At 43.7% G+C, this 25392-nt stretch overlaps 1 protein-coding gene across 1 annotated transcript; it reads right to left on the reverse strand.

Annotated features, from left to right (window-relative positions):
• Window positions 1–2604: 2604 nt before the first annotated feature.
• Window positions 2605–3594, reverse strand: GPR6 (G protein-coupled receptor 6). The gene has a single exon (XM_063290941.1). The coding sequence runs from the start codon at window positions 3586–3588 to the stop codon at window positions 2605–2607; it is 984 nt and encodes a 327-aa protein (XP_063147011.1). The 5' UTR covers window positions 3589–3594.
• Between the last annotated feature and the right edge of the window lie 21798 nt (window positions 3595–25392).

Below are 25392 nucleotides of genomic sequence, written 5' to 3' on the forward strand. Positions count from 1 at the left end.
CCCCCTCCGGATCTTGCCCAATCAGCATCATGGAATCTTCCCGCTCTGCTGGGTCATGCTGGAGTTTTGTTTCTCCAACTCCAGCATGATAAATTTCCAATTCCTCCTCTGACTCGGAAAGTGAAACTGAATCCAAGTCAGAGGTGGGCCTGGTCCTGACAGAAGAGCACTGGGCCCAGGGCAGAATGGGATAGAAGAAGTAACCAAAGACACTCTAGATTCATCATGAGCAGCCATAATTATGAAATTACCAAAACTTTACAGAAGAGCTATAAAAGTTGTCATCTGCAGGAAGTTAGACTTGTGAATATTAGTGTAATTGGTTTTTGCTGCAACGAATAAGCCTGTCCACGCATACTGATAATGGCATATCAAGTCATGGTTTCTTGAAATGAAACTGCTTTCACAGCTTCTATATCACTTCACATGCTATACTTTACTATTGTAACATCTCATAGCAAGCTATCAAGGGCAGAGAACAGTAATCAAACAATGGGAAATTTTTTGGAGTGCTTACATGTGTGCAGTGCTCCTTTGTTCCTTGCTTCACAGATCTACATTTATAATCAAGTAGTCCTCAAAGCTTCTGAATTTTACAGTCTGTATTGTTAAACAGTAAAGTATAACTGCAGTTAATAAAAATTATTCATATTCCATTACTACTAAACTCAAGCTCCCCATAATATTCCTTCCTGCTAAGCTAGAAGACTCCAGAGAATCCATCCTCTGTGTTAGCTGGATTAGTAATGCTGACAAGTTTTGTTCGCTTGTTCAGCAGTTGCAGGTGGTCAGGATTACATGAGCAACAGAGACCTTACAGCAAGACAGAGTGTTCCATTATCCCTCCAAAAAGCTACAAGGGTATACTATAATAATAATAATAATAATAATAATAATAATAATAATAATAATAATAATAATAATATAAAACACACACACACACACACACACACACACACACATACTGCAAGGGTATACTCATAGTTACTGAATGTAATTCTGACCCTTCCAGCTGTAGCTCTAGTTGTAGAAAATCTATGCATGAAAATTCCACCTCTGCAAAAGATTGAAATGGGGAATTTAATATTTTTTCCATGTATTGTTAGCATGGAAGTTCCCAAGCTGGTATTATATTATGTCCCAGTTGTGCTGTTATTGGATCATAATGTCAATAAAATTAGCTCTGGCTCCTTCCTTCCTTCCTTCCTTCCTTCCTTCCTTCCAACATGCTATTGCAGAATGCAAATGTTAAGTGGTTTGACCTGAACTCTAGATTTTAGAAAATATTAATCCAGATTGGGAAGGGGTTGGGGGAGATATTATATAGCCATTAGCCACAATACATGTTGCAGTATTCAAATGCAGAACATGATAATTTGATTTCCAGTTACAGAATAAACTGCCCAGTCTGAAGTATGTTGCAAGAGATATAATGTTAAATTCATAGAATCATAGGTTTGAAAGGGACCTTAAAAGGCTTCCAGTGCAATCCCTTGCCCGGGGCAGGAATCCTCATACCAACCCAGACAAATGGCTACCCAACCTTTGCCTGACCGCTTCCATTGACTGTGCATCCACGACTACAGGAGGCAGCTGTTCCCCTGCCTAAATGCGGTCATGGTTGGGTCATTCCTCCTTCTAAGCTTGGCTCTCCCTCTCTAATGCTTCCACCCAGTGGCTCTTGTCCTACCCTCAGGAGCTGTGAAGAATAAATCTACCCATTCTTCCCTGTGACAGTCTTTCAAGTATTTGAAGACTGCTTTTTTCTCTCTCCTGTCCTTCAACAATGTGCCATTGCACAGGGGACCCTTCACCTCTCACCACATCCTTCAACAAAATTATATGTATTATTTATTATATTTTATATAAACAAGGGTTAAGGCTGGGAACTTCCAGCAAGCAAAGTTAATAGGTATTCTAAAGCTCCTTTTACTGTTTTTTTTAATGGAAAATAAATTACTATTTACCAGAAAGTAAACAAAATACGTTTATTTTACTCCCTTGTTTTATGATATGGTTTCTCTTTGTAAGGAATTTATGTGAATGTACCCAATGAATATTTCAAGTAAATAAAAGTGAGGCAGTGTGAAACATTATCATGTTCTTAAAGCCATTAAATCATCTCAATACACAAAAAAAAATGTAATGAATTTGTTTATTTGTATACAAAATGTCATAATTTATCAATACTGTGCAGCAAAATATATTATCACTCACTTCCCAAAGTAACCAGACAACATTTCACTTATTTTCATTCTCTCTCTGCCCTTTGGAAATGGCAACACTGTTTCGGCAGTTCAGCAGCCAAAAATAAAGTGCTATAATTATGTAGTCTTGGAATGCCTTCACTTCACAAATGCAATGTACAATCTTGTATACAACCATGGTTTTTGTTTGTTTGTTTTGTTTTTAGTTTAGTTTCACATAACCAGAAACTCCAGACCTGTCACATTCTCAAGAATACACATACATAAAGTGCTACAGTTTAAACATCTCCCCCCACCAAACAATTTCACAACATTGATCTGGTTTATACCAGGCACTGCAATTCAATAAAGTTGAAAATTGTCACTTTGTGCAGAACTACACAGAGGAAGAAGTCACTTAAACATCACTGGGGGATCTTGAACGAAAGGACACTTTAGACTGAAAACAGCCACAAAAAAGAACCCACATGGACCTCTGAATTTCTTGGTTTCTGTAGGCATAAATTATGGGATTGATCATGGAGTTGTAGGTAGCAGGTAAAAGTGTGGCATAAGTGTACACTGCAGGGTAGTTCGGATCTCCAATGACACAGTAGATAGCAAAAGGTAACCAGCTGGCTCCAAAGGTCCCAAGGATGATAGCAAGCGTGGAGACTCCCTTTTTGGTTGCCACATAATGAGACGCGGTCAAGAAGTGCTGTTGGAGTGCTATTTGATGTGCGTGCCTGCACACTATTTTGCAGATTTTAATGTACAGGTGGAGCATAAGGATAAAAACGAAAAAGAAGGAGGCAGACAATAAAGTCACATTGCTTTTGGTCAAAGGTCTGACAATACTGCATGATGAATAATCTTCCATACAATTCCAGCCTAGGACAGGCAGTAGTCCTAAGCAGAGTGAAACCCCCCAGGTGATGATTAGCATCATGTGAATACAGAAAACAGTCTTCTCAGAGTAATAAGTCAGTGCATTGTATAGAGAAAGATAACGATCAACTGTGATAGCTAATAAGCTGCTCACAGAAGCAGTGAAAGAGGCAACTAGGAAACCAACGGTAATAAGGCTGATGGTTTCTGACTGGATCACATATTGGAAAACAAAATTAAGGATTAGGCCAGCACCAGCCAGGAGGTCTGCTGTGGCCAAACTCCCGATCAGCACAAACATTGGGGTTCTCAGGTTGGGGGTGTAGAATATAATGGCCACCACAATGGCATTTTCACAGGCAATAATGGTTCCAGAGATGCAGAGCATAATATCCCAAGGATTGAGGATAAAGATGGGGAGCTTGGAGGAAAACTCCAGCGAAGAATTGCCACTGCTGCTCTGAATCCAAGGTGCGGGAGCCCCAGTCTCATTCAAGGGGACACTTTCATTCATTTCTGCCACAGCCAGCAAAGCCACCTGCAAGGAGAAAGACGGGAAAGAAAAAAAGGGGCGGTTAAAATAATGCAAAGTCCATTTCACCGCAGCCTCTGCAAATAAATAGGAAGTGAAAGAATAGCAGTGAGGCAAAAAAGAGTGAAATCCAACATGAAGATAAGGTAAAGTATGAAGAGAGGAGAATTAATCGGAGCAGAAGGAAGAAATGAATGAACGGAAGTCGGTTCATATGGGGGTTACGGAGCCCGGCTCGCAGAAGCCGCGGAGTGCTGTCCGTGGTGCTGAATCTCAAGTTTCCTTTCCCGCCCCCTCTTCCTTCGTCCTCCGTTACGAGCAGAGTACGGCTGGACCCCCAGTCCTAAAAGAGCCTCTGCTCGCGTGCCAGCAGCATCGCGCTGAGCTCTTTCCTCTCCCCTGGGCTGCAGTTCTCCCACCTTACACGCCCCCGAACCGGTGGACCACTTTCTTACTCGGATTCGGTCTCAAAGCTGAAAGGTGCTTCTCATGGGTGTCGCTGCTTCCGCCGGTGACCGCCGCACCGCAAATCTGCTCCGCCGCGTGGTGCAGTCGCGTCTCTTCTTTGCCTTTGGCGGGCAGGAGCCGAGGAGGCGGAGAATTGGCTGGCGCTGCTGCACCTTCCGTCTCTCAAGAGTGAGGAAGAAAGAGCGGGAGCCTGAGACCGCGCTGAGTCTGACGTAAATGGCAGCGAGGCGAGGGCAGGGCGAAACCCTCCGCGCGCTCACATGGAGCCCTGGCCTCGGAGCCCCAGCCAAGCGACGGGGGCGGAGAAAGCGCGTGGAGAAACCTCTCCGGATGGCGGAATAAGCCAGGGGAAGGGAAGGCGCCGCCGAGCCCCCAGAAAAAGACGGAAAGGGGGGTGGGAAGGGGACAGAGAGTGGGCCCAGTCACAACTGTGAGAAGGGGAAGAGGGGAGAGAACGTGTGGACCGACAGGAGCAGACCTGAACCTGGCTGGAGCGGAGGGACGGTGCTGTGTGTGGAAAAGAGCCATCAGAAGCTGGCAAGCTTTGTGGCGGGCGGAGGAGGAGGTCATGCGAGGGGTGCGCTGTCCATGAAGTCTAAACTGAATGCTGCAGGCAGCTAATCCTCCAGCTCCTTCATGGGCTCTACGTCTATCGGCAAACCTGTGCTGTTGCATTTGCCTTTGCCATTTTAAAAGCGGTACTTGAGTGCAAGCAACTCGATAGGTGGCAGCATGTAGCCAACCTTGTTTACCTAGGAAGCTAAGCAGGAAAAGATGTGGTTATTACTTGGATGGGAAGCCACCTGGGTTTTTCAGTGTGTAGATTAGATTGGAAATTGGAAAACACATCCTGGAATTATCCTGTGGCCAAGAAAACTGGATGGATGTGCAACAGATGCTGAGAATCAAGCTTGACTAGAGGGTGTCTTTTACCACTCTGTGAACCCACAGATAGGTCCTGGTCCAGAGTTGAAGAAATTGGCTCATTTTGTGTTAATTGTCTACCTTGGGTGTGGGTCCAGAGAGTATTCCATGAACTGTAGGAAAAATAAAACTTTTAAAAACCTAAATAATTAATCAACAGAATACTTTTTATGCAAATGTCATACCTAGGCATTTTTAGAGAGGTTAAAGGAGACTTTTCTTGAGACTACCGCAATAGAATAGTCTTTGGAGTTGGAATAGTTTTCTCCAACGTTGTGCCTCCAAACTGTCAGACAACAGTTCATAGAATTGTAATCTATTTTATAATAATGTATAATAATGTATTCCAATTGGACAAAATAACAGATAAATCTGTTCCTGCAGGTTCTCATCCAATAAAATACACTTCCGCAAATGAAGTCCTAGTTAAGCCGCATCTTGTTGAACTGATTCTGGTTTAACTGAAATCACCAAGACTGGTAGTCATAAATGAAAGCCAATGTTCTTGGATAGATAGAGCTGAATTAAAACCCACACACACCAATAACCCATATTTTGCTTATATTACATCACTTTTACACATCCTCAGTTTTCCATACGTGTAATGAAAATGGCAGAGAACTTCTTTGGACTGCTTATAAGCACAGTGATGAAAAATTCAGAGAGTTCTTTGAAATTTAAAGCACCATATTTAAGAAGAAATAGTATTAATAACTTTTAGCAATTCTTATTAGCACTGGTAAAAAGTGTTAAGTAGATATGCATAAGTTTCTTGCTAGTAACTGTACCTTATGGAATGATTCCCCCATGGAAGTGCAGTTAGATCTGTGGAGGACAAATAATATTCTATCCTTACATACAGTATATGATTCTGAAGTGCATATTAGACAGAGCAGGCAAACTCAAACTGCCTGATGATCTTGGAGGGGAAGGAGACAGATAACAAAAACAATTTTGTCTTTTCCATGGTGTGAAGTGACAATGTTTATGTTAGAAGAAGCTAGTATCAGTAGAAAAGGCTGGCTTGGAGCCTCCTTAAAGAGCAGAATGTAGAGGCTTTGGATCAACCCATAGTAAGGTCACCCCATGTTGTTATCAGATTCTACAGCCCTGCAGTAAAGGTCATGTTATAATTTACACTGCTTGTAAGTCTTATCATTTCTGAGGGTATATAATCTTTAAGTCCTATCATTTCAGAGGGTATATAACCTGTAATCTTATGGGCTTTAGGGCTGTTCTGCATTCTTTTGGTGAGGAGCCCAATGATTACAGTAGTTGTACATGCCAATAAAGGACTCCAAACACTTTGGTTCTTTACTTAAGTGGGCATTTTTCCACAACAGTTCCTTCAGTAGCAGAACTTTAAAAAGCTGAAACCGTACATTTTAATGATGAGTTTTATTGTTATGTTGTTGTTTATTAGTATTTTACTGCTGTAGTTCTGGAACAGTACTTTATAGATTATGCATTCTTCTAGTACTGTTTTCTTCATTTTAAGGCTTTGTTGCATTTTTATATCTGTGTTATGCCCATTGCCCTTGGTCAAAGGTGCAGGAAGCATCTTATAAACATTTAAATGAATGAGCATAAAACTGCTCCCGTACAACCCAGTACTATGCATTGTGAAAAGTCCAACTGATTTCTATGGAACTGATTTTCAAATAACTGTATATACAGCTAAATAAATAATTTCATACCTAAGTTGTAGTCCCAGGTCAAAATGATCCATAGTGGACTTACACAACTTTCCTCAAGGGAATATTGGAAGTAAGAATGTTGAGAAGGTAAGAAATTTAACTGGTGGAAAAATAGCCATATATCAAAACTGGAAGCAGTTCTTCTCTTATTGTTGCTTATTATTATATTCCCATTCTCAAAGAAAGTTTAGGCTTAGTTAAAACAAGGGAGACAAAGTGCCTTCTCACATTCAACTGATGACATAAAAAGCTACCTTATATCAAATTAAACTGGTGTGCCCCCACAAACTCCAAAGCACCTTTGTCCTTGTGAGCCCAAACATTGTACAGCCCTAATGAGTCCTGTAGGTGAAACTGTTTTTGTTAGCAGTCTGAGGGCATTTTCATTCCCTAATCCTTCGGAACCATTTTGGAAACAGCTTGTTACATATTGCTCCCCACACAATACTCACTACTCTTCAGAAGAAGGCCAGTGTGCCTTCCAGTCAGATAATGGGGAAGTCCAAAATTTGGTCTCCAGTCAGCAACCCCACCTTCAGTGTTGTCTTGCTGTATTTGTTTTCACAGCAAAGGAAAAAAACAGCCACTCAGTTTAAAAAGGGTAATACCTGCATTTTAAAAGAGAGGAGGGCTACTCTCTTTTTACAGAGCTTGGTGCAAAGCACTGTAAGGCTTTGACTTTAGCAGGGTGGCAAAACAGTCAAGAAGCTGGGCGGGGAGTGGTTGCAGGCAAGAGAGTTTTCACCAGTGGGAATCAATATACCTTGCGCCTGTTAGAAGGAAATCTTACCAGGGTCCGTTCTGAGCCGGGAATGAAGATATGCAGGCAGTTGCTTGAACAGAGGTGATTTTATTTTCCAAGAGCATGTACAGAGTAGGCCAGCATTTCCTTCCAACATACTGTACCTTTACCAACAATGCTGAAAGTTACCTTCACAGCATTTCTTCCTGCTGAGCCATCATAGAATTATGGAGTTGGAAGGAACCATTTAGGTCATCAAGATCAACCCCATGCCCACTGCAGGAATGTTAATAGACTCAGCTGAAGAAGAGTTGCTGAAGAGCTCCAGTGTCACGATAATACAGGAGCACAGAACCAAGCCTGACGGATGAAATGTTGCGTGTGGAGGAGCCACGAGCGTGATGTCTCAATCACAGTGCATGGTGCGCTCGAAGATATGGAGATCATTTGCATTAGTGTGCAATACATTTACCTACTTCAATGCATGTTAAATATTGTAAATTGTGTAAGCATTGTGTACATAGTTGTATAGACGAAATATCTCCATGTACTTATCAGAAGAATCAGATATATGAGGCAATGGAAATGCTACTGTGACATGCAAAGTTAAGAGATAATTTTTGTTTAGCTAAAAGCAAAATAGGTTATTTTAATGGGTGCCGATTCCTGGCAAATGTTTCTTAAAGAACATTAGGCCCGTGAAGGCTGATGGCTACGTGCTAATTAAAATATCTCACTGAGTCAGGTTAAGTGACAGGATTAAACAGTTTTAAATTTCAAGGTAGCAGTGAAGTAGGAATGAAGTAAAATAGAAATACTATGTAAGTTTTTACAACCGACTGAGAAGGTGGCCTTATGAGGGCTCCAAGGCCATGATGTTTTCTTTGAAGGAAACTGATACTAGCTGCATTCATGCATATAAATCTAAAAGAATAAACAAACAAAGTCTCATGCTCAATTAGTAAATGTAAATAGAAAGTTTTCCCCTATACAATAGTTCTTGAAACAGGTGGGAAAAGTCAACTTGTAGAGCAGGTGCCGCTAAAAAGGAGCAAACCCTGTTGAAGGGGGAAATTAACTCCTATGTCACTGTATTTGAAAGTTCCCAGCAATGGTAGTGGAATCTATGGATGGGCAGGCCAAAGGGATGGGCAGCAGCTTCCCCATCCGCTGTTCCACTGCAGATATATATGAAGAGAATAATTTATCCCTATTCAGTCATGACAAAAAAAGTTTAAAATTCACTCAGCAGGCAGCAGGTATTACAATATGATTTTCCATCCTTGCTTTTAGTAACTGGTGCGAAGAAAAGCCAGGGTGATTTTGAAGATCATTGGTACGACTTGAGAGGGACGTAGAACGCTTGAACTAGGTTTCTCTCTTCCTTCCTTGCCCTTTATTTCTTCTCCTTACAGCATCTCCACCCAGGCTTGTTACCTCTTCTCTTCCCTTCCCAATGTAACTATTGGTCCACCTTGCCCCGTCCCCATCCAATTTCTCCTCTTGTTTCTGTTTCTGCTTTAAGGCTGGAGTGTGGGGGTGGGGTGGAGTGTATGCATGTGCACACTTGTGTGTTGTATGTGAAAGAATGGTCTGCATGTATAAGGAAATCAATTTTATAAATGGGTACCTTATTTTACAGGCAATTGGTGTTAATGAATAACTAATTTTTTCCCAAGCCTTGCCCTTTTTGAGAGAGTGTATTCTAGCTAGAGCTTATATACATGCTGACATGTATGTGCAGATCCACAGACACATTTATTGGAGGGAGATTTCCCCCAGGTTTTTTTTCAGCTACTGCTGAAACTGTATTGCACATGATTTTTGTCTATGGTTATTATTGGCTGAGGGAGATGCGGTGGAGTATCCCAGCAGTCTCTTTCAGCGGAAGGAGGATCAGCAATGCTGTTAATCCCCACTTCCAGCCTGGGGAAGTAGTTCTGGTAACCAAAACACTAGTGGCCTTGGCCTCAAACTTTTGATGCCAAAAGGTCAGTTTGTAATAAGGCCTTGCCCATCCCAGACTTGGCGGTTCATGAGCAGGCAGATCTGGCATATATAATTGAAAGCTGATTGGGTGGGAATAGCGATGTCACATAGCCAGAGACCTTCCTTTCTGGGTTTGGGGTCCTCCATCAGCTTTGACACCAAGGCTGGGAAGGGGGAGTGGCATTGATTGATAAAGCTATCTTTTCTGTGACCAGAGGCTCTGTTCTCAAGGTTGTGGGCTGTAAATGCCTGCAAAAAGTTGGGTCATAGGGACTAGTTAGAGATCCTACTGAGCTATTATCTGCCTTGCTGACTATAGGGTTCTTGCCCAGGCTTGTGGATCTAGTCTTAGGGCTGGTGTTGGAGTCTCTATGCCTGTTAAGTGTGGGGTGACGTGGACCTCCAAGCTCTGGAGGTTGGGGCTGGGAAACAGCAGGATTTAATTGTAATTGTTTTATTGTTTTATGGTTTTTATTGTTGTGAGCTGCCCAGAGTCACTGGTTGAGATGGGCAGCAATAGAATTGAATGAATGAATGAATGAATGAGTGAATGAATGAATGAATGAATGAATGAATGAATAAATAAATAAATAAATAAATAAATAAATAAATAAATAAATAAATAAATAAATTAATTTCATGGCAACCATGACTTGCCCCAGGTATTCTCAGGACCAGCACAGGCAGGAGTCATATGTTGGACCTTGTCTTTGCCTCAGCGCAATACACCATGGATATGGATATGGATATGGATGATGTGGTGGATTCCAGTGTGGGTGCTGGTTGCCAGGGGGAGACAGCATTCCAGACTGATAAAAGACTTTGCAGCCTGGACTCTGTTGATGGGAAGGTTAAGAAGTTCAGGGTAGCCCTGCCCTAGAGCCCTTCAGAGTTATTTCCCTTAGGTTAGTGTAGTAACCTCGGTCTGGCAAGATTCTGTCTGTAGGGTAAGAACAATAAAGAACTAGAGTTGGAATATTGTCTCAGTGTGGTTCTTGTCCTCGATTCCCTGACAGATATGGATATGGAGCCTTTTGCCAGGGTCCAGTCATGTCCTGGCTCAGATAAGAAGGATTGTCACTTGAATCCCTGCAGTGTGAACAGATTGATTTAGACGGTCTGGAGATAGTCCAGAAGTTTTTGAGAGCTATATTTGTGGTCCCATAGTGTGTTCTCCATGTGATTGGAGGCAGGTTTGATAGAAGCAAGGTTTTGGATGAAAAATACAATTTACTGACTTAAACTGATATATTTTCCTGAAGGTTAGCCCCACTGAAACTATTAGATAGCACTTACTCAACTTGGAAGAAGACTTGGGAGGCAAAATTACAAAATACTGTCCTATCTATAACAGCCCTGCATTATTTGGGTCTTCACCAAAGCTAAGGAAATGGTCAAACTGAAAGTAATGGATATTGATTTGTGGAGAGATAATACCAGCTCTTCCGCTAGCTCTTCCCTTGTTTTGAGAAGGGAACTTAAGATAAACCTTTTGTCCCAGCTAAATATTTATATAAACTTGCTCCCACAAAATAATGTAGGGCTTTTAGCCTGGCACATTTAACAAACTTGCTTCAGCCTTTAGGGAGGAAAAATACATCGTGTGTTGCTGTACTGTGGACATAATTATGAAATTCAACACCTGTGTCCACTCTTGACTAAGTTCCCTGATAGACTAGACAAATTTTACTTTGCATTTCTGCTCAGAGATCATAATGATGATGCTACTTTTAACGTTGCCAAATTCTGCTTCAGACTTCATAAGGTTAGAAACAGATAGTGAAGTAATTATTATTCAAATGATGTAATTAGGCAACTCCTTCTAGATTTTTATGTCATTTTATACTACTCTGTGGTGTAAGTGAGTGCGCTTTTCTTTCACACCTTCGCAAACTAGTTTTCTGATGTAGTAATTAGTCTTAAGTATTTAATCTTGCAGCACTTTACTACTTCTATTTTATTGCTCTGATTTATTTTTTATTTTAATATTTTCCCAATTAACTAGATATTTTTATGTATTTCCATTCAAGCTCTGTACATACTATGACATAACTGGCCAGTGACTGTAATAAAGATGCTCTGTTCCATTCTTATACAATTATATTTTTTTCTTGATTTTTTTTTTAATCTGTTCAATCATGTCCAATTCTCAGAGGCTGCCTGGACAAGTCCCTGCAGTTTTCTTGGCAAGATTTCAGAAGTGGTTTGCCATTGCCTGCTTCCTGGGGCTGAGAGGAAGTGACTGGCCCAAGGTCACCCAGCTGGCTTCATGCCCAAGGCGGGACTAGAACTCACAATCTCTCCGTTTCTAGCCTGATGCCTTCACCACTACATAAACTGGCTCTGTTTCTTTATTTGGTGAGCATCTAATAGCAATGAGAGGGTGCTGGAGATTTTTGAGATAGAAATACATCCTATATCACTTGACATTTTAATATTCTATTCCAATTTCCAAATGACCACGCAGCATTTAATTATTAAATTAATAAATATCTGTGCTCAAGGTTTATGACAACACAAATGCAAATCTTTTGGATTCCAGTCCAAATTTCTTTTTAAAAAAGTAAATTATTATTGAAAAAGGATTAGGTCACCATGTCTCTGTGTTTCAAAGCCTGAATGATATATTTGATACTGATATATCCTGGAATGATTTCATCTGGTATAAATCTTAATGTTCAGGTTTCCATTGCAGAATCTAAATTCAGGGGAAGACTTCATGCCATCAAAAATGTTATCCATCTCTTGAATTTCTTCTTTCCCATAAGATGTAGATACAAAATACATATATCTAACTTGCGGATGTGATGTATTTTCCCCCTTTAGCTGTTGTCAGCAATCTGTAAGAGATAGAAACACATACTGTGATACTCTCATGATAGGGGGAAGAATTCACCTTGAATTTTCAGTGAAATCCTTGTATAATCTGAAACCAACAGTTCCACCCTGAAACTGTTTGTTCTGTTACTTCCAGTTGTGATAACAAACAGGAAAGCCCATCTTGCTTCCATAATAACATTTTATAGGTGTTATAGATGTGCTCACAAAAACACCTTGTTCCCATAGTATACACAGTTCTTTTTCTCAATTTTCTCAAATAGTTTTTGGATTAATAACTTATAGTTTTAATCACATTTTTCTCTGAATCATCTCTACATTACTAGCTTGTTTTTAGTTTTAAAAAGTTCAAAACATGGCTCCTTGCCTTCTCTGTTATGGCTCCTGCCCTACGGAACATTCTCCGTCCTGGCCTTTCCCTCAGGGCTGGGCTGGGCTGTTAGTTGAGCCCAATATAGGTGCACTTGTGTTGTGAATTTGTTATTAATATGTGATGATCAGGCTGACCATTACAGATGCAGAGCCCACAATAAACTATGGACAAGTTCAAATAAAATATTCACATACACAGAAGAATGCTCTTTTTGAGACAATCCTGAGACATATTCTGTCCAAAACACTGCCAGGAATATGTGCCTCTGCCAATATTACCAAAGTATGTAGAAAATTGATGGCTGAAAGCAAAGAGGAACTGAGGAGCCTTATGATGAAGGTGAAAGAAGAAAGTGCAAAAGCTGGCTTGCAACTAAACCTCAAAAAAACCAAGATTATGGCAACCAGCTTGATCGATAACTGGCAAACAGAGGGAGAAAATGTAGAAGCAGTGAAAGACTTTGTATTTCTAGGTGCGAAAATTACTGCAGATGCTGACTGCACTCAGGAAATCAGAAGACGCTTAATCCTTGGGAGAAGAGCAATGACAAATCTCGATAAAATAGTTAAGAGCAGAGACATCACACTGACAAGAAAGGTCCGCATTGTTAAAGCAATGGTGTTCCCCGTAGTAACATATGGCTGCAAGAGCTGGACCATAAGGAAGGCTGAGAGAAGGAAGATCGATGCTTTTGAACTGTGGTGTTGGAGGAAAATTCTGAGAGTGCCTTGGACTGCAAGAAGATCAAACCAGTCCATCCTCCAGGAAATAAAGCCAGACTGCTCACTTGAGGGAATGATATTAAAGGCAAAACTGAAATACTTTGGCCACATAATGAGAAGACAGGACACCCTGGAGAAGATGCTGATGCTAGGAAGAGTGGAGGGCAAAAGGAAGAGGGGCCGACCAAGGGCAAGGTGGATGGATGATATTCTAGAGGTGACGGACTCGTCCCTGGGGGAGCTGGGGGTGTTGACGACCGACAGGAAGCTCTGGTGTGGGCTGGTCCATGAAATCACGAAGAGTCGGAAGCGACTGAATGAATAAACAACAACATGTAGAAAATAATAAAGGCTTTGGGCCACCAGAAGTCATATACATGCATGGCTAGGAGAGTATTCTCTACCACAGGGACCAGAAACATGGGGACCTCCAGATGTTGCTGTCAGCATCCCTTATTACAGACCAGGTTGCCTGGGATTCAGTAACTTCTGAAGGGCCAAATGTTCCCAACCCTGTTTTACTAGATGAAAGTGAATAATTTATTGTGTTTCAATGCAAAAAATTGTAAAATTGTATTACTCTTCTCTGTGAGCTTATAATTTGATACAGTATTACTTCCTAGCACCAGTTTGCTGTAGTGGTGAAGACACCAGGCTGGAAGCCGGGAGACTGGGAGTTCTAGTCCTGCCTTAGGCACAAAGCCAGCTGAGTGACCTTGGGCCAGTCTCTCTCTCTCAGCCCTAGGAAGCAGGCAAGGGAAAACCACTTCTGAAAAACCTTGCCAAGAAAACTACAGGGACTAGTCCAGGCAGTAAGCAGGAGTCAAAAACTGACTTGAAGGCAAATAATAATAATAATAATAATAATAATAATAACAACAACAACTACTACTACTACTACTACTACTACTACTACTACTACTACTACTTGAAAAGACAGCAAGGGACAGTAAATGCCACCTCTGCAAAGAAGCTGAAGAAACAGTGGACTACCTAGTTAGCTGCTGAAAGAAGATTGTACAGACTGACTACAAACAACAGCATGACAAAGTAGCAGCAATGGTGCATTGGAATATCTGCAAGAAATACCATTTGCCTGCAAGCAAGAATTGGTGGGACCACAAAATAGACAAAGTAATAGAAAATGGAGGAGCTAAAGTGCTCTGGGACTTCAGAACTCAAACAGACAACCACCTGCCACATAACACTGCACATTTAACAACTGTTGATAAGAAAGACAAAAAAGTCTGGATAGTGGACACTGCAATAACTGGAGACAGCAGAATAGAAGAGAAAGAACTGGAGAAAATTACAAAATATAAAGACCTGCAAATAGAAGTAGAACAACTGTGGCAAAAGAAAGCCAAGATAGTACCAATAGTAATAGGCTCCTTGGGTGCAATCCCAAAACATCTGGAGCACCACTTGAACACCATCAGCATTGACAAAATCACCATCAGTCAGTTACAAAGGCAGCTTTACTTGGAACTGCTTACATCCTGTGACGAGACGTTTAACACTATCAAACAACAACATCTGCCTATTTCAGGTACTTGGGAAGGACCTGATAGGTGGATAAAAATTCCAAATTCAGTCTAAACGTCTGGTTGACTGTGCAATCAACCAAAAATAGTTCCTTATTCTTTGTATCTGTTTCTGCTATTATTAGTATATTTTATGTCCCTTACATTGTCTTGCAAAGTTTGGGCTGGATGCACTTCTGAGCTACTGTACCTCATCAGTGTTATTCTCCTGAATGTGTGACCAAATGATGGGATGGTCCACATATCTAGCAAGCAAAGAAGCACATAACATTCCTAACAAATTATTAAACTAACAATTTTAATCTAACTAAAAACTTTGGAACAGATGGTACCATTGCTGAGAAACAGAAGGCTTTTGAAGGAAATGACCTGCAGTTTGGGGGGGTATGGATATTTGTGGAAGGATAAAGTCAAGGTTCATGTGGATTTTAAAAATCATTTTGTTAGACACTTGTCATACTGACAATATGGAATAGATACAAACCCAGCTTGTGCCAGGAAACACCTTTGTGTCTCTCAGAACAAGAAGGGATTTATAGGTGAGAAATAGCAGGCAAACACAAATGGCTAACTTACTGCGAGGTAACTAGAATTTTGTCGAGGGGCTGTAACATAAAATCAAGAGAAGAACTTGTGGCAGAGGGACATAGTTGTCAACAATTCTCTTATTTACAATTACTAGAAAGACTTGAAGTAGACAAAAGAATTTATGGTTTTGAACATTGTAAGACTGAGTTTGAAATAGAATTGTGTACAAATGATGAACAGGTAATTGCTGACATGCATAAACTTCTATTTAAATTTGAAACAGAAGAAGGACAAGTGAAAGAATGTATGATGATAGGCTAAAAATTTTGGTTATAATATACGGATGGAACAATAGGAAAATATGTGGCTGAAAGGATTGAAATTTACACCACATTATAATCTTAAAGATAATTTTTATAAAATGATGTATAATTGGTATATGTGACCATAGAAATTGTCTAGAATGTATAAAGGCACTTCAAATTTATGTTGGAAATGTGAATAACAAGAAGAGACATTTTATCATGTTTGATGGATGTGAAAAAAGCTGGAAAATTCTGGATTCAAATACACTGGTTCAGAGGATTTAAAAGATCAGTATACAAGTGAGATCAGAGCGTTTTCTTTTGGGATTGATGGGCAAACAGTTGGGAAAAAAGTTATAGAACTTTGTTTTTGTACATGATAACTGCAGTAAGATTCTTGTAAGCACAAAGATGGAAAGATTCGGCATTACCCACAAGGAAGGAATGGTTGGTGAAGATGATGGAACATGCTGAGGTGGCTTAATTGACTTATTTGACCAGAGAAAAGACAATATCTAAGTTTATTGCTGGAAACTCCTTATAGACTTTTTGTGTGAAACAGAAAAAAAAAAATGAACTTATGATTTAAGATTAGACAGGATAGATTATAGAAAGAAGAGAGCTATGTTGTAACCATAGAGTAAGAGGTAAATTTATAATTGTACTGATAACTGCTGTAAAGAATCTCAGAAGCTGCTTTTTTGTATTTTTTCTATTTTTTTTCTATTTTTTTCTTTCTTTCTTGCATTTTTAGCTTCAGTAGAGCAGCTATGAAGGCCTTGGAAAAGATACTCAAATGCTGTGATGTGTCTACACGTAAAAGATCAGAATTTTCCTGTGACTCTATGGAAGCAAAAGTTCAACTTTACAGAAGCAGGATAGGAAGAGTATTGATGCTCTTGAACTTCAGTGTTGGAGAAGACTCCTGAGAATATTGTGGACAGCCAAGAAAACAAACCAATGGATCAATGAACAAATCAACCCAGAGTTCTTACTTGAGGCACAAATAACCAGGCTCAAATTATCCTACTTCAGACACATTATGTGAAGACCCAGCTCTCTGGAAAAAGGCTCTAATGCTGGGAAAGTTGGAAAGAAAGAGAAGAAGAGGACGAGCAGCAACAAGTTACAGTGGTGATGGTGATAAGTGCACCATTGGAAAACCTGAAAGAACAGGTTAGGAATAGATTGTCATGGAGAAAATCTATCCATGTGGTTGCTAGGAGTTGAAAACAGCTTGACAGCAGATAATCCATCAATCAAACTACCTGTTTTACTAAAGGTGCAAGTCAATCTGGTTTGCATTTAAGTAGTACAAGTGAGGCTGTACTACTTAAATGCAAAATGGCCTTTAAAAACCCTATTGGAACACTGGCATTTGTTTCAAATTTGGAACACTAAAAATGGCTGTTGTCCAAGCCAAAATATGTTGCACAGCCCTAGGCATTAAGTGAATGGCTAAGCAGTCAGCTTGTCAAAGAAATACAGAAGGGAAACATATTGCAGCATAAGAGAATATTGGCGCAAAAATATGAACAAGTTCAAGACAAATTGCTCTGAGTTTAGTTTAGTTTTTATGTTTTTACTCTGTTTGTGGTTTTATCGTTCTTGTGAGCCACCCAGAGTTGAGCTCTAAGATGGGTGGCCATATCAATCAATCAATCAAATGAATGACTGAATGAATGGCCGAATGAATGAATGAATAACATAGTGAACCAATAAGCCAACACCTGCAGAACAGTAAGGCAGAAGAGAGGAAGGAAGGAGCCGTGGGCATCGCCCTTTGTGATACTTTAAATGCAGTCTTCATGCAAGCAATGGGGGCTTGCGAGCTGATTAACATTTCTGTAGCATTTAAAGATACACAGAAGACCTGAATCTGCTGAGGAGCCTTCCTGTCCTCTGTGCTTTCTTTGCTGTTCCTTGCCCAAATTCCACTATGAGGCTTTCCCAGTACTGGAGAAAGTCACCCTTAGAAACCAAAACTGGATTCCCCATGGGGTTGGAGGTCTTCCTCTGATCATGGAGGGGAAAAGCCAAACTGTGCCTCTTGAGATGTTGCCCTCAAACTCTGGGATTGCAGAATTAATGTTAACATATATTTGTCATCTTCAGCAAAGGATCGTTACCTTGTCGTGGTGCTGGAGCTTGAGCACCTCAGTGATCCCATGAGCTAAACCGTGAAGGGCCACCCAAGACGGGAAGGTCATGGCAGAGAGGCCAGACTAAATGCGATCCCTGGGGAAGGTAATGGCAACCCACCCCAGTATTCTTGCCGTGAAAACTAAATGGATCAGTACAACCAGAGATATGTCGGTATACCATCGGAAGATGAGACCCCCAGGTCAGAAGATGGTCAAAATGCTACTGGGGAGGAACAGAGGAGGAGTTCAACTAGCCCCAGACATGATGACGCAGCTAGCTCAATGCCGAAAGGACGGCTAGCGGCCGACGGTGCTGGTGGTGAACGGCAAATCCGATGTTCTAAGGATCAACACACCATCGGAACCTGGAATGTAAGATCTATGAGCCAGGGCAAATTGGATGTGGTTATTGGTGAGATGTCAAGATTAAAGATAGACATTTTGGGCATCAGTGAACTGAAATGGACTGGAATGGGCCACTTCACATCAAATGACCACCAGATCTACTACTGTGGACAAGAGGACCACAGAAGAAATGGAGTAGCCTTCATAATTAATAGTAAAGTGGCTAAAGGAGTGCTTGGATACAATGCAAAAAACGATAGAATGATCTCAATTCAAATTCAGGGCAAGCTATCTAACATCACAGTGATCCAAATATACGCCCCAACCACAGATGCTGAAGAAGCTGAAGTAGAGCAGTTCTATGAGGATCTGCAACACCTACTGGACAACACGCCTAAAAGAGATGTTATTTTCATCACGGGAGACTGGAATGCTAAGGTGGGCAGTCAAATGACACCTGGAATTACAGGTAAGCATGGCCTGGGAGAACAAAATGAAGCAGGACATAGGCTGATAGAATTTGGCCAAGACAACTCACTCTGCATAACAAACACTCTCTTCCAACAACCTAAGAGACGGCTTTATACATGGACTTCACCAGATGGACAACACCGAAATCAGATTGACTACATCCTTTGCAGCCAAAGGTGGTGGACATCTATAAGGTAAAGGTAAAGGTTTCCCTTGACATTAAGTCCAGTCGTGTCCGACTCTAGGGGGCGGTGCTCATCTCCGTTTCAAAGCCGAAGAGCCGGCGTTTGTTCATAGACACTTCCGTGGTCATGTGGCCAGCATGACTGAACGGAACGCCGTTACCTGCCAACCGAAGTGGTACCTATTAATCTACTCACATTGGCATGTTTTTGAACTGCTAGGTTGGCAGGAACTGGGACTAGCAACGGGAGCTCACCCCGTCATGCGGATTCGAACCACCGACCTTCCGATCGGCAAGCTCAGCGGTTTAACCCGCAGCGCCACCACGTCCCTGGTGGACATCTATTCAGTCAGTAAAAACAAAACCCGGAGCTGACTGTAGTTCAGATCACGAACTTCTTCTTGCACAATTTAGGATCAGACTAAAGAGATTAGGGAGGACCCACAGATCTCTGTACTTTGTAGATATTTACATCTATGTGGAGGGAAGTATGCAGTGGGGTACCTCAGGGTTCTGACTTGGGCCCGGTACTCTTCAACATCTTCATAAATGACCTAGATACAGGGATTGAAGGGGCACTCATCAAATCTGCGGATGACCCAAAGCTGGGGGGAATTGCTAATCCTTTGGAAGATAGTCTCAAGAATCAGAAGGATCTTGACAGGCTTGAGCATTGGGCCCTATCCAGCAAGAAGAAGTTCAATGGCAAGAAAAGTAAGGTCCTGCATTTAGGCAGGAAAAACCAGATGCACAGGAATAAGATAGGCAGTACCTGGCTCAACAGTAGTACCTATGAGAGGGATCTAGGTGTCCTGGTGGACCACCACTTTATGAGTCAGCAGTGTGCTGCAGCTGCCAAAAAACCAATGCAGTCCTGGGCTGCATCAACAGAGGGACAGTATCAAGATCACAGGAAGTGATAGCACTGCTCTATACCGCACTGGTGAGGCCACATTTGGAATACTGCATCCAGTTCTGGTCACCACAATATAAAAAAGATGCTGAGGCCCTAGAAAGTGTGCAGAGAAGAGCAACAAAGGTGATTTATTTATTTATTTATCTATCTATCACATTTCTATTACCGCTCATCTCTCCCAAAAGGGGGACTCTGATTGATAAGGAGTCTGGAGGCTAAATCCCATGAAGAAGGGCTAACGAAACTAGGTCTGTTTAGCTTAACGAAGAGAAGACTGAGGGGAGACATGATAGCAGTCTTCTAATACTTGAAGGGCTGCCACAGGGGAAGAAGGGGAAGATGGTGTCAATTTATTCTCCATAGTACCTGAGGGTAGGACAAGAAGCAATGGCTGGAAGCTTGTTAGAGGGAGATCCAATCAGAAAATAAGGAGGAATTTCCTGACAGTGAGAACTATTAAGCAGTGGAACAACTTTCCTCTCAGAGTTGTGGGTGCTCCATCGCTGGAGGTTTTCAAGAAAAGATTAGACAATCATTTGCCTGAGATGGTATGAGGATTCCTGCCTTGGGTAGGGGGTTGGACTAGAAGACCTCCAAGGTTCCTTCCAACCCTATGATTCTATGAGTCTATGATATCCTGTAAAGGAGATCATGTAGGCTGAATGAGGAGGAGTTGAGAGTACTGTCTGAACAATCCTACCCTGGAGAGATAACTTTATGCACTTCACTATCTGATCCATAACTCTTCCCTCACCTAAGAGCAAAGACATTGTCACAACTTTATTTCATTTTAAGTGTGATCTGCAATATTTTGAAGTAATACAGTCTAATTCTTAGCTATCTAAAATGCAGACAGGCTTGCTATCAAAGTGAGATTTCTTCTTGCTCCTCTTCGTGCAAGTGATTCCAGCTCAGATTCAGGTATTACATTAGTACTATAAAGGTTGGTCTGAGAGAAAATGACATACTCAGTTGGTCTTGAACTTGGTCTCCTCCACCTTCATCCAACACCTTAACTACTACACTTTCATTCTACAGAGTCCAGATATGCTTCAGTTAAATAGAAATAGATGAAGGCAGACCTGCAAACAGGAACATCTGCAAGGGCTCAAAAAGTCAAGGTGTTGACTGCAACCGTGTGATTGAAACCCCACCCCACCCCGCTTTTTATGTACAATGCATGATAAAAGGAAAGACCTTTGAAGACATGTTTTGGCCACCGTCTTGAGTTTTCTGACCCTCCCATGGATACTCCTGCCTATAAAAAACTCTTGCAGCATAGAGTGGTCTGTGTTCAGCTTCCAACCACTCTACTCCCTTCCCTTCCCTTTCCTTCAGTTTTCAGTTAGTCTGCATTGTCTATGGCTACTCAGAATGCTCATTCATTAGGCATTTCAGATTTCTGCACATGTCAGGGTTCTTCCAAGCCAGCCACTAGCTCTCCCTTGAATGTGATAGTTGTGCTTTGACCACATAAGTCTGGGAGGAAGAACCTGTGCCCCCCCCCAATTTTGTTCAGCTGGGGTGGCCAACAGTGAGGGATTCTGAGAGTTGTTTATCTAGATCTAGAGGTCACAGGTTCTTCACCCCTGACCTAAAGCAATAGGACCCACAACTCAAAGAAATATACATTAAATAATTATTGTAGCTTTGATAGCTTGGATAGAGATATCTTTTCTTCTTTTTACAAAATCCCCATTTTGGAACAGGATAAGCAACTCACAATCTGTTGACTGCACATCTCCCAGGGCACATTTATTTCCCCCAAAGCCCAAGATAGAATTATTCAAATGTAGCAGCAAATCACTCAAAAGCAGTGATGCAATTTCAAGATCTTGTTTGTTTGAAAGTGAAAATAATCAGGAGGGTGAGCCTCCAGTAAGATTAATACATCTGTGAACTGCACCTAGTGCAGAATGTGGGAAAAGGGAGATGTCAAATCCTACCCTGGCCCCTGTAGTGATATTACTGTGCCACTGCCCCAAACATTGTGCCTCTCAGAAAGTAGGAAGATGATATCATCATCATCATCACCACCACCACCACCATCATCATCCTTGGCCACAAATAGTTTGACTTCTTTGCTTTGGAGGATCATTAATTGAAGCAAGGAAGGCATTTTTGCATCCCAGACAATGCCTCTGTCTCACCCTGGTTTTTCTGAGTTCACTGCTCCAGCACTGCTGTTTAACTGCCAAGCAGCGCCAGCAACAACCATCACAATTATTCTTTGTGATTCTCCAAGGGGCACAGGAGACAGTGACTTCAATAGTTCATGGACAGAGGCTTGGCCAAGCAGAGAACTGAGCAGACCTCTAACACATGTATTATTGATTGAGTCACTTGTATAAAAGTTCAAAACAATCCTTTGGGATGGAACTGAACTGAACCATCTCATTCTTTTCAGCACCTTTTGCTTTACAGAGGTAGAGAAAAGTTGGAGAAAGGGGCCCTCAAGTCCTTTTCATTTACTTCTCAGTTTAGGGGACTGTCATGAGTGCCGTTGAGCTGAAGACATCAGCGCAATGGCACACATAACAATAACAAGGAAACAGGGGAAGGGGCTCAAGATAAGTAGCCATCAACTTACAAAGACTGAAGGACAAGAGACAATGGCTAAACGGATCGCGAGGCACACCCAAGCTGTTAGCGCTAACGCAACGGAGATCGCCCAGCTGACAACAATCACTGGAGGAATAGGGAAACTGATGATGGGCGATCCCGGAACGCCAGCGGGGCCTCGCAACCCCTCACCTACTGGCAGGACAGCGTGTTGGACAAAGGGGGGTGACGTAACCGCGAGTGAGGGGGCGCTGACTGGCGCGGGGTATTTAAACCCCGCACCGGCACGCTCCTGTCACTCTCAGCTTTTTTCCTATACTGTATCTACACTGCGAATAAACCAGAGCCTGTTTCACGGAACCAGCGTCTGTGTATTACTCGGAGGTAGGCAGCGCATGACATAAAGCTGAGAGTCATAAACTCAGCCTCGCCGAGCCCCACCGGACGACAACGAGCCGCGGGAGGAGTAGACGGCGAGAAGACCAGGAAGATGAGGCCGGCGCGACACGGACAAGGGGGGCGAGCCGCACGGCAAGAAGCAGAGGAGGACCGATCGAGGCCAGAGGCACCGCGGACTCCCGGAGCCATGGACGCCCACCCGACCAAACCCGAGCCTCAGCTCCAACCCCAAGGGGAGATGGCAATGGAGGCAACCCAGCCACGGGAGGGAGCAACATACCTCCCGAGACCAGCGGAGAACCCCGCGCCCCACATCGCACCCCAGCAACGGGCGTGGAGCGGCAGCCCAACGGCGGTAAGCACGGGGGAGGACGATGAAGCAACCCAGCAGACGGCGGAGGAAGCGGACCAATGGCCGAGAGAGACTGAACCCCACCGGCAACCCACCCCCGCCGACACACCGACGGAACCGGCCCCAGCGGCGGCGCGGATCGTGGACGAGGACGCACAAGCCAGACTCGCGGCCATGGAGACCCAACTGAAGGAACTCCGGACCATGCTTCAGTCGCTCATGCCCCCCGCGCCGCCCAACGACATCCCCGCACAGGTCCACACCCCGAGCGAAGCGCCGAACCCCCACGGGCCAAATGAAGGTCAACAGACGGCCCAGGCGGACGACACCACAGGCCGGGAAGCGAGAGGAAGGGGCGCACAAAACGCCCGGGCCCCAAAGGACTTCCCCATCTTCTTTGATGGGAACCCCGCGAAACTGTCGTTCTTTATCACGAACGCCAGGGAGTTCATGGGGAGGCACGGACACTCCTACGACTCCGAAGCGGACAAGATCGCTGCCGTGGCGATCAAACTACAAGACCGGGCGGCGGACTGGTACGTCCAACTGTACGAGTCCAGCTCCCCCGCCCTCGCCAACTTCCCCGCCTTCATCAATGAGATGAAAAGCTACTTCGAGGACCCACTAGCCAAAGTGAGGGCGAAAAGCGCACTCCAAAGACTTAAACAGGGCACACGCACTGTCCCAGACTACGCCCTCGAGTTCAAAGCCCTCGCGGGGAAGGTCAACGACTGGTCCGAGACCACCCTGCTGGAAATGTTCAAAAGGGGGCTCAACCGCGATGTACTTCAATGGGCCCTCTACCGCGACGACCCAGAAACTCTACACGGGTGGATCCACCTCGCGGGGAAAGCAGAACACGCGCACCGCACCTTCCTCATGACAACTACGGAAGACACGAACAACACCTGCAAAAAGGTACCCGCATCACACGTGGGGACAGCCGGCCCCACATACCCAAAGAAGAAATTTAATCGGGGGCCCTGCGGGAGGTGTGGAAAACTAGGGCACAAGACGGCAGATTGCTTCGCCAACAGACCGCCGACCAGTGTGCCTAAACCCACCCCGAAAACTAGCCCCAAACCACCTAACCCGCCGCCGCCCCCTCACCGCCGAATGACCGGAGCCACAGCGACACCAGAGGAAGGCTGGGACGCCTACTGGGGGGAAGAGGACGACGTAGACCCAGACCAGCCGGCGGGAAACGCTCCCCGCCTGCCCTGAAACGCGTTGCGAAGCAGGCGGTGGGACAGCAGCGCGGACCACCTCGACGGAACGGTGAAAGCTCCGTAATAATGGCGGCAATCAAACTCTCTCCCGGCAACGGAGCCACCACGGCCGCGGCACTAGTGGACTCGGGGTGCTCAAAAAACCTCATCCACCCCGACTTAGTCGCCAAACTCGACCTCCGCTGCTTCCCCCTCCCCACGCCGTTGGCATTCCACCAGCTGGACGGCTCAACAGCGGGAGGGAAACCAGCCACGATGCAAACCGAGCCGGTCACCCTGCAAATGGGCACTCACACCGAACGCACATCGTTCGTCGTCACCCACATCGGACGACCCATTGCAGTCCTGGGAATGCCATGGCTCGCGACAAACAACCCGCGCATCGACTGGGAGACCCGCACCTTCACATTTGGCGACGGCGAGTATCGGGCACCAGTTCCGGCGGGCAGAACCAACCCCACTGTGGGACGAGCAGAGGCGACTACACAGGACAACGCCGCTACCACAGCAGACCTACCGGAACAATACGCCGACTTCTCCGAGGTCTTCGGAGAGGCGGAAGCTGACCAACTACCCCCCCACCGCAAGATGGACTGTCGGATCGACCTGCTGCCCGACGTCCCCTTACCTAGATCGAAGATCTACTCGATGACCCCGAAGGAGATGGCAACCCTCCAGGAGTTCATCGATAAAAACCTAGACAGGGGATTCATAGAGCCAGCATGCTCACCGGTCGGAGCCCCCGTCTTATTCCGGGAGAAGAAAGACGGCACCCTACGGCTCTGCACCGACTACCGGGGCCTAAACGCGGCTTCCCTGTCCAACAAATACCCCTTACCCCTGGTGAAAGACATGCTCGCCCACCTGTCCACGGGCAAAGTCTTCTCCAAACTGGACCTTCGCGAGGCGTACTACCGCATCCGAATCAGGGAGGGGGATGAATGGAAGACTGCGTTCAACTGCCCCCTAGGCGCCTTCCAGTACAAAGTGCTGCCGTTCGGACTCGCGGGGGCCCCCGGGGTGTTTATGCAGCTCATCAATGAGGTCCTGCATG

The sequence above is a fragment of the Candoia aspera genome, chromosome 1 (genome assembly GCF_035149785.1).
Source record: "Candoia aspera isolate rCanAsp1 chromosome 1, rCanAsp1.hap2, whole genome shotgun sequence".
Lineage (NCBI taxonomy): Eukaryota > Metazoa > Chordata > Lepidosauria > Squamata > Boidae > Candoia > Candoia aspera.

Excerpts from the sequence above, each read along its gene's own strand:
- GPR6 (XM_063290941.1), bottom strand. The coding sequence starts at position 3,588 with ATGAATGAAAGTGTCCCCTTGAATGAGACTGGGGCTCCCGCACCTTGG.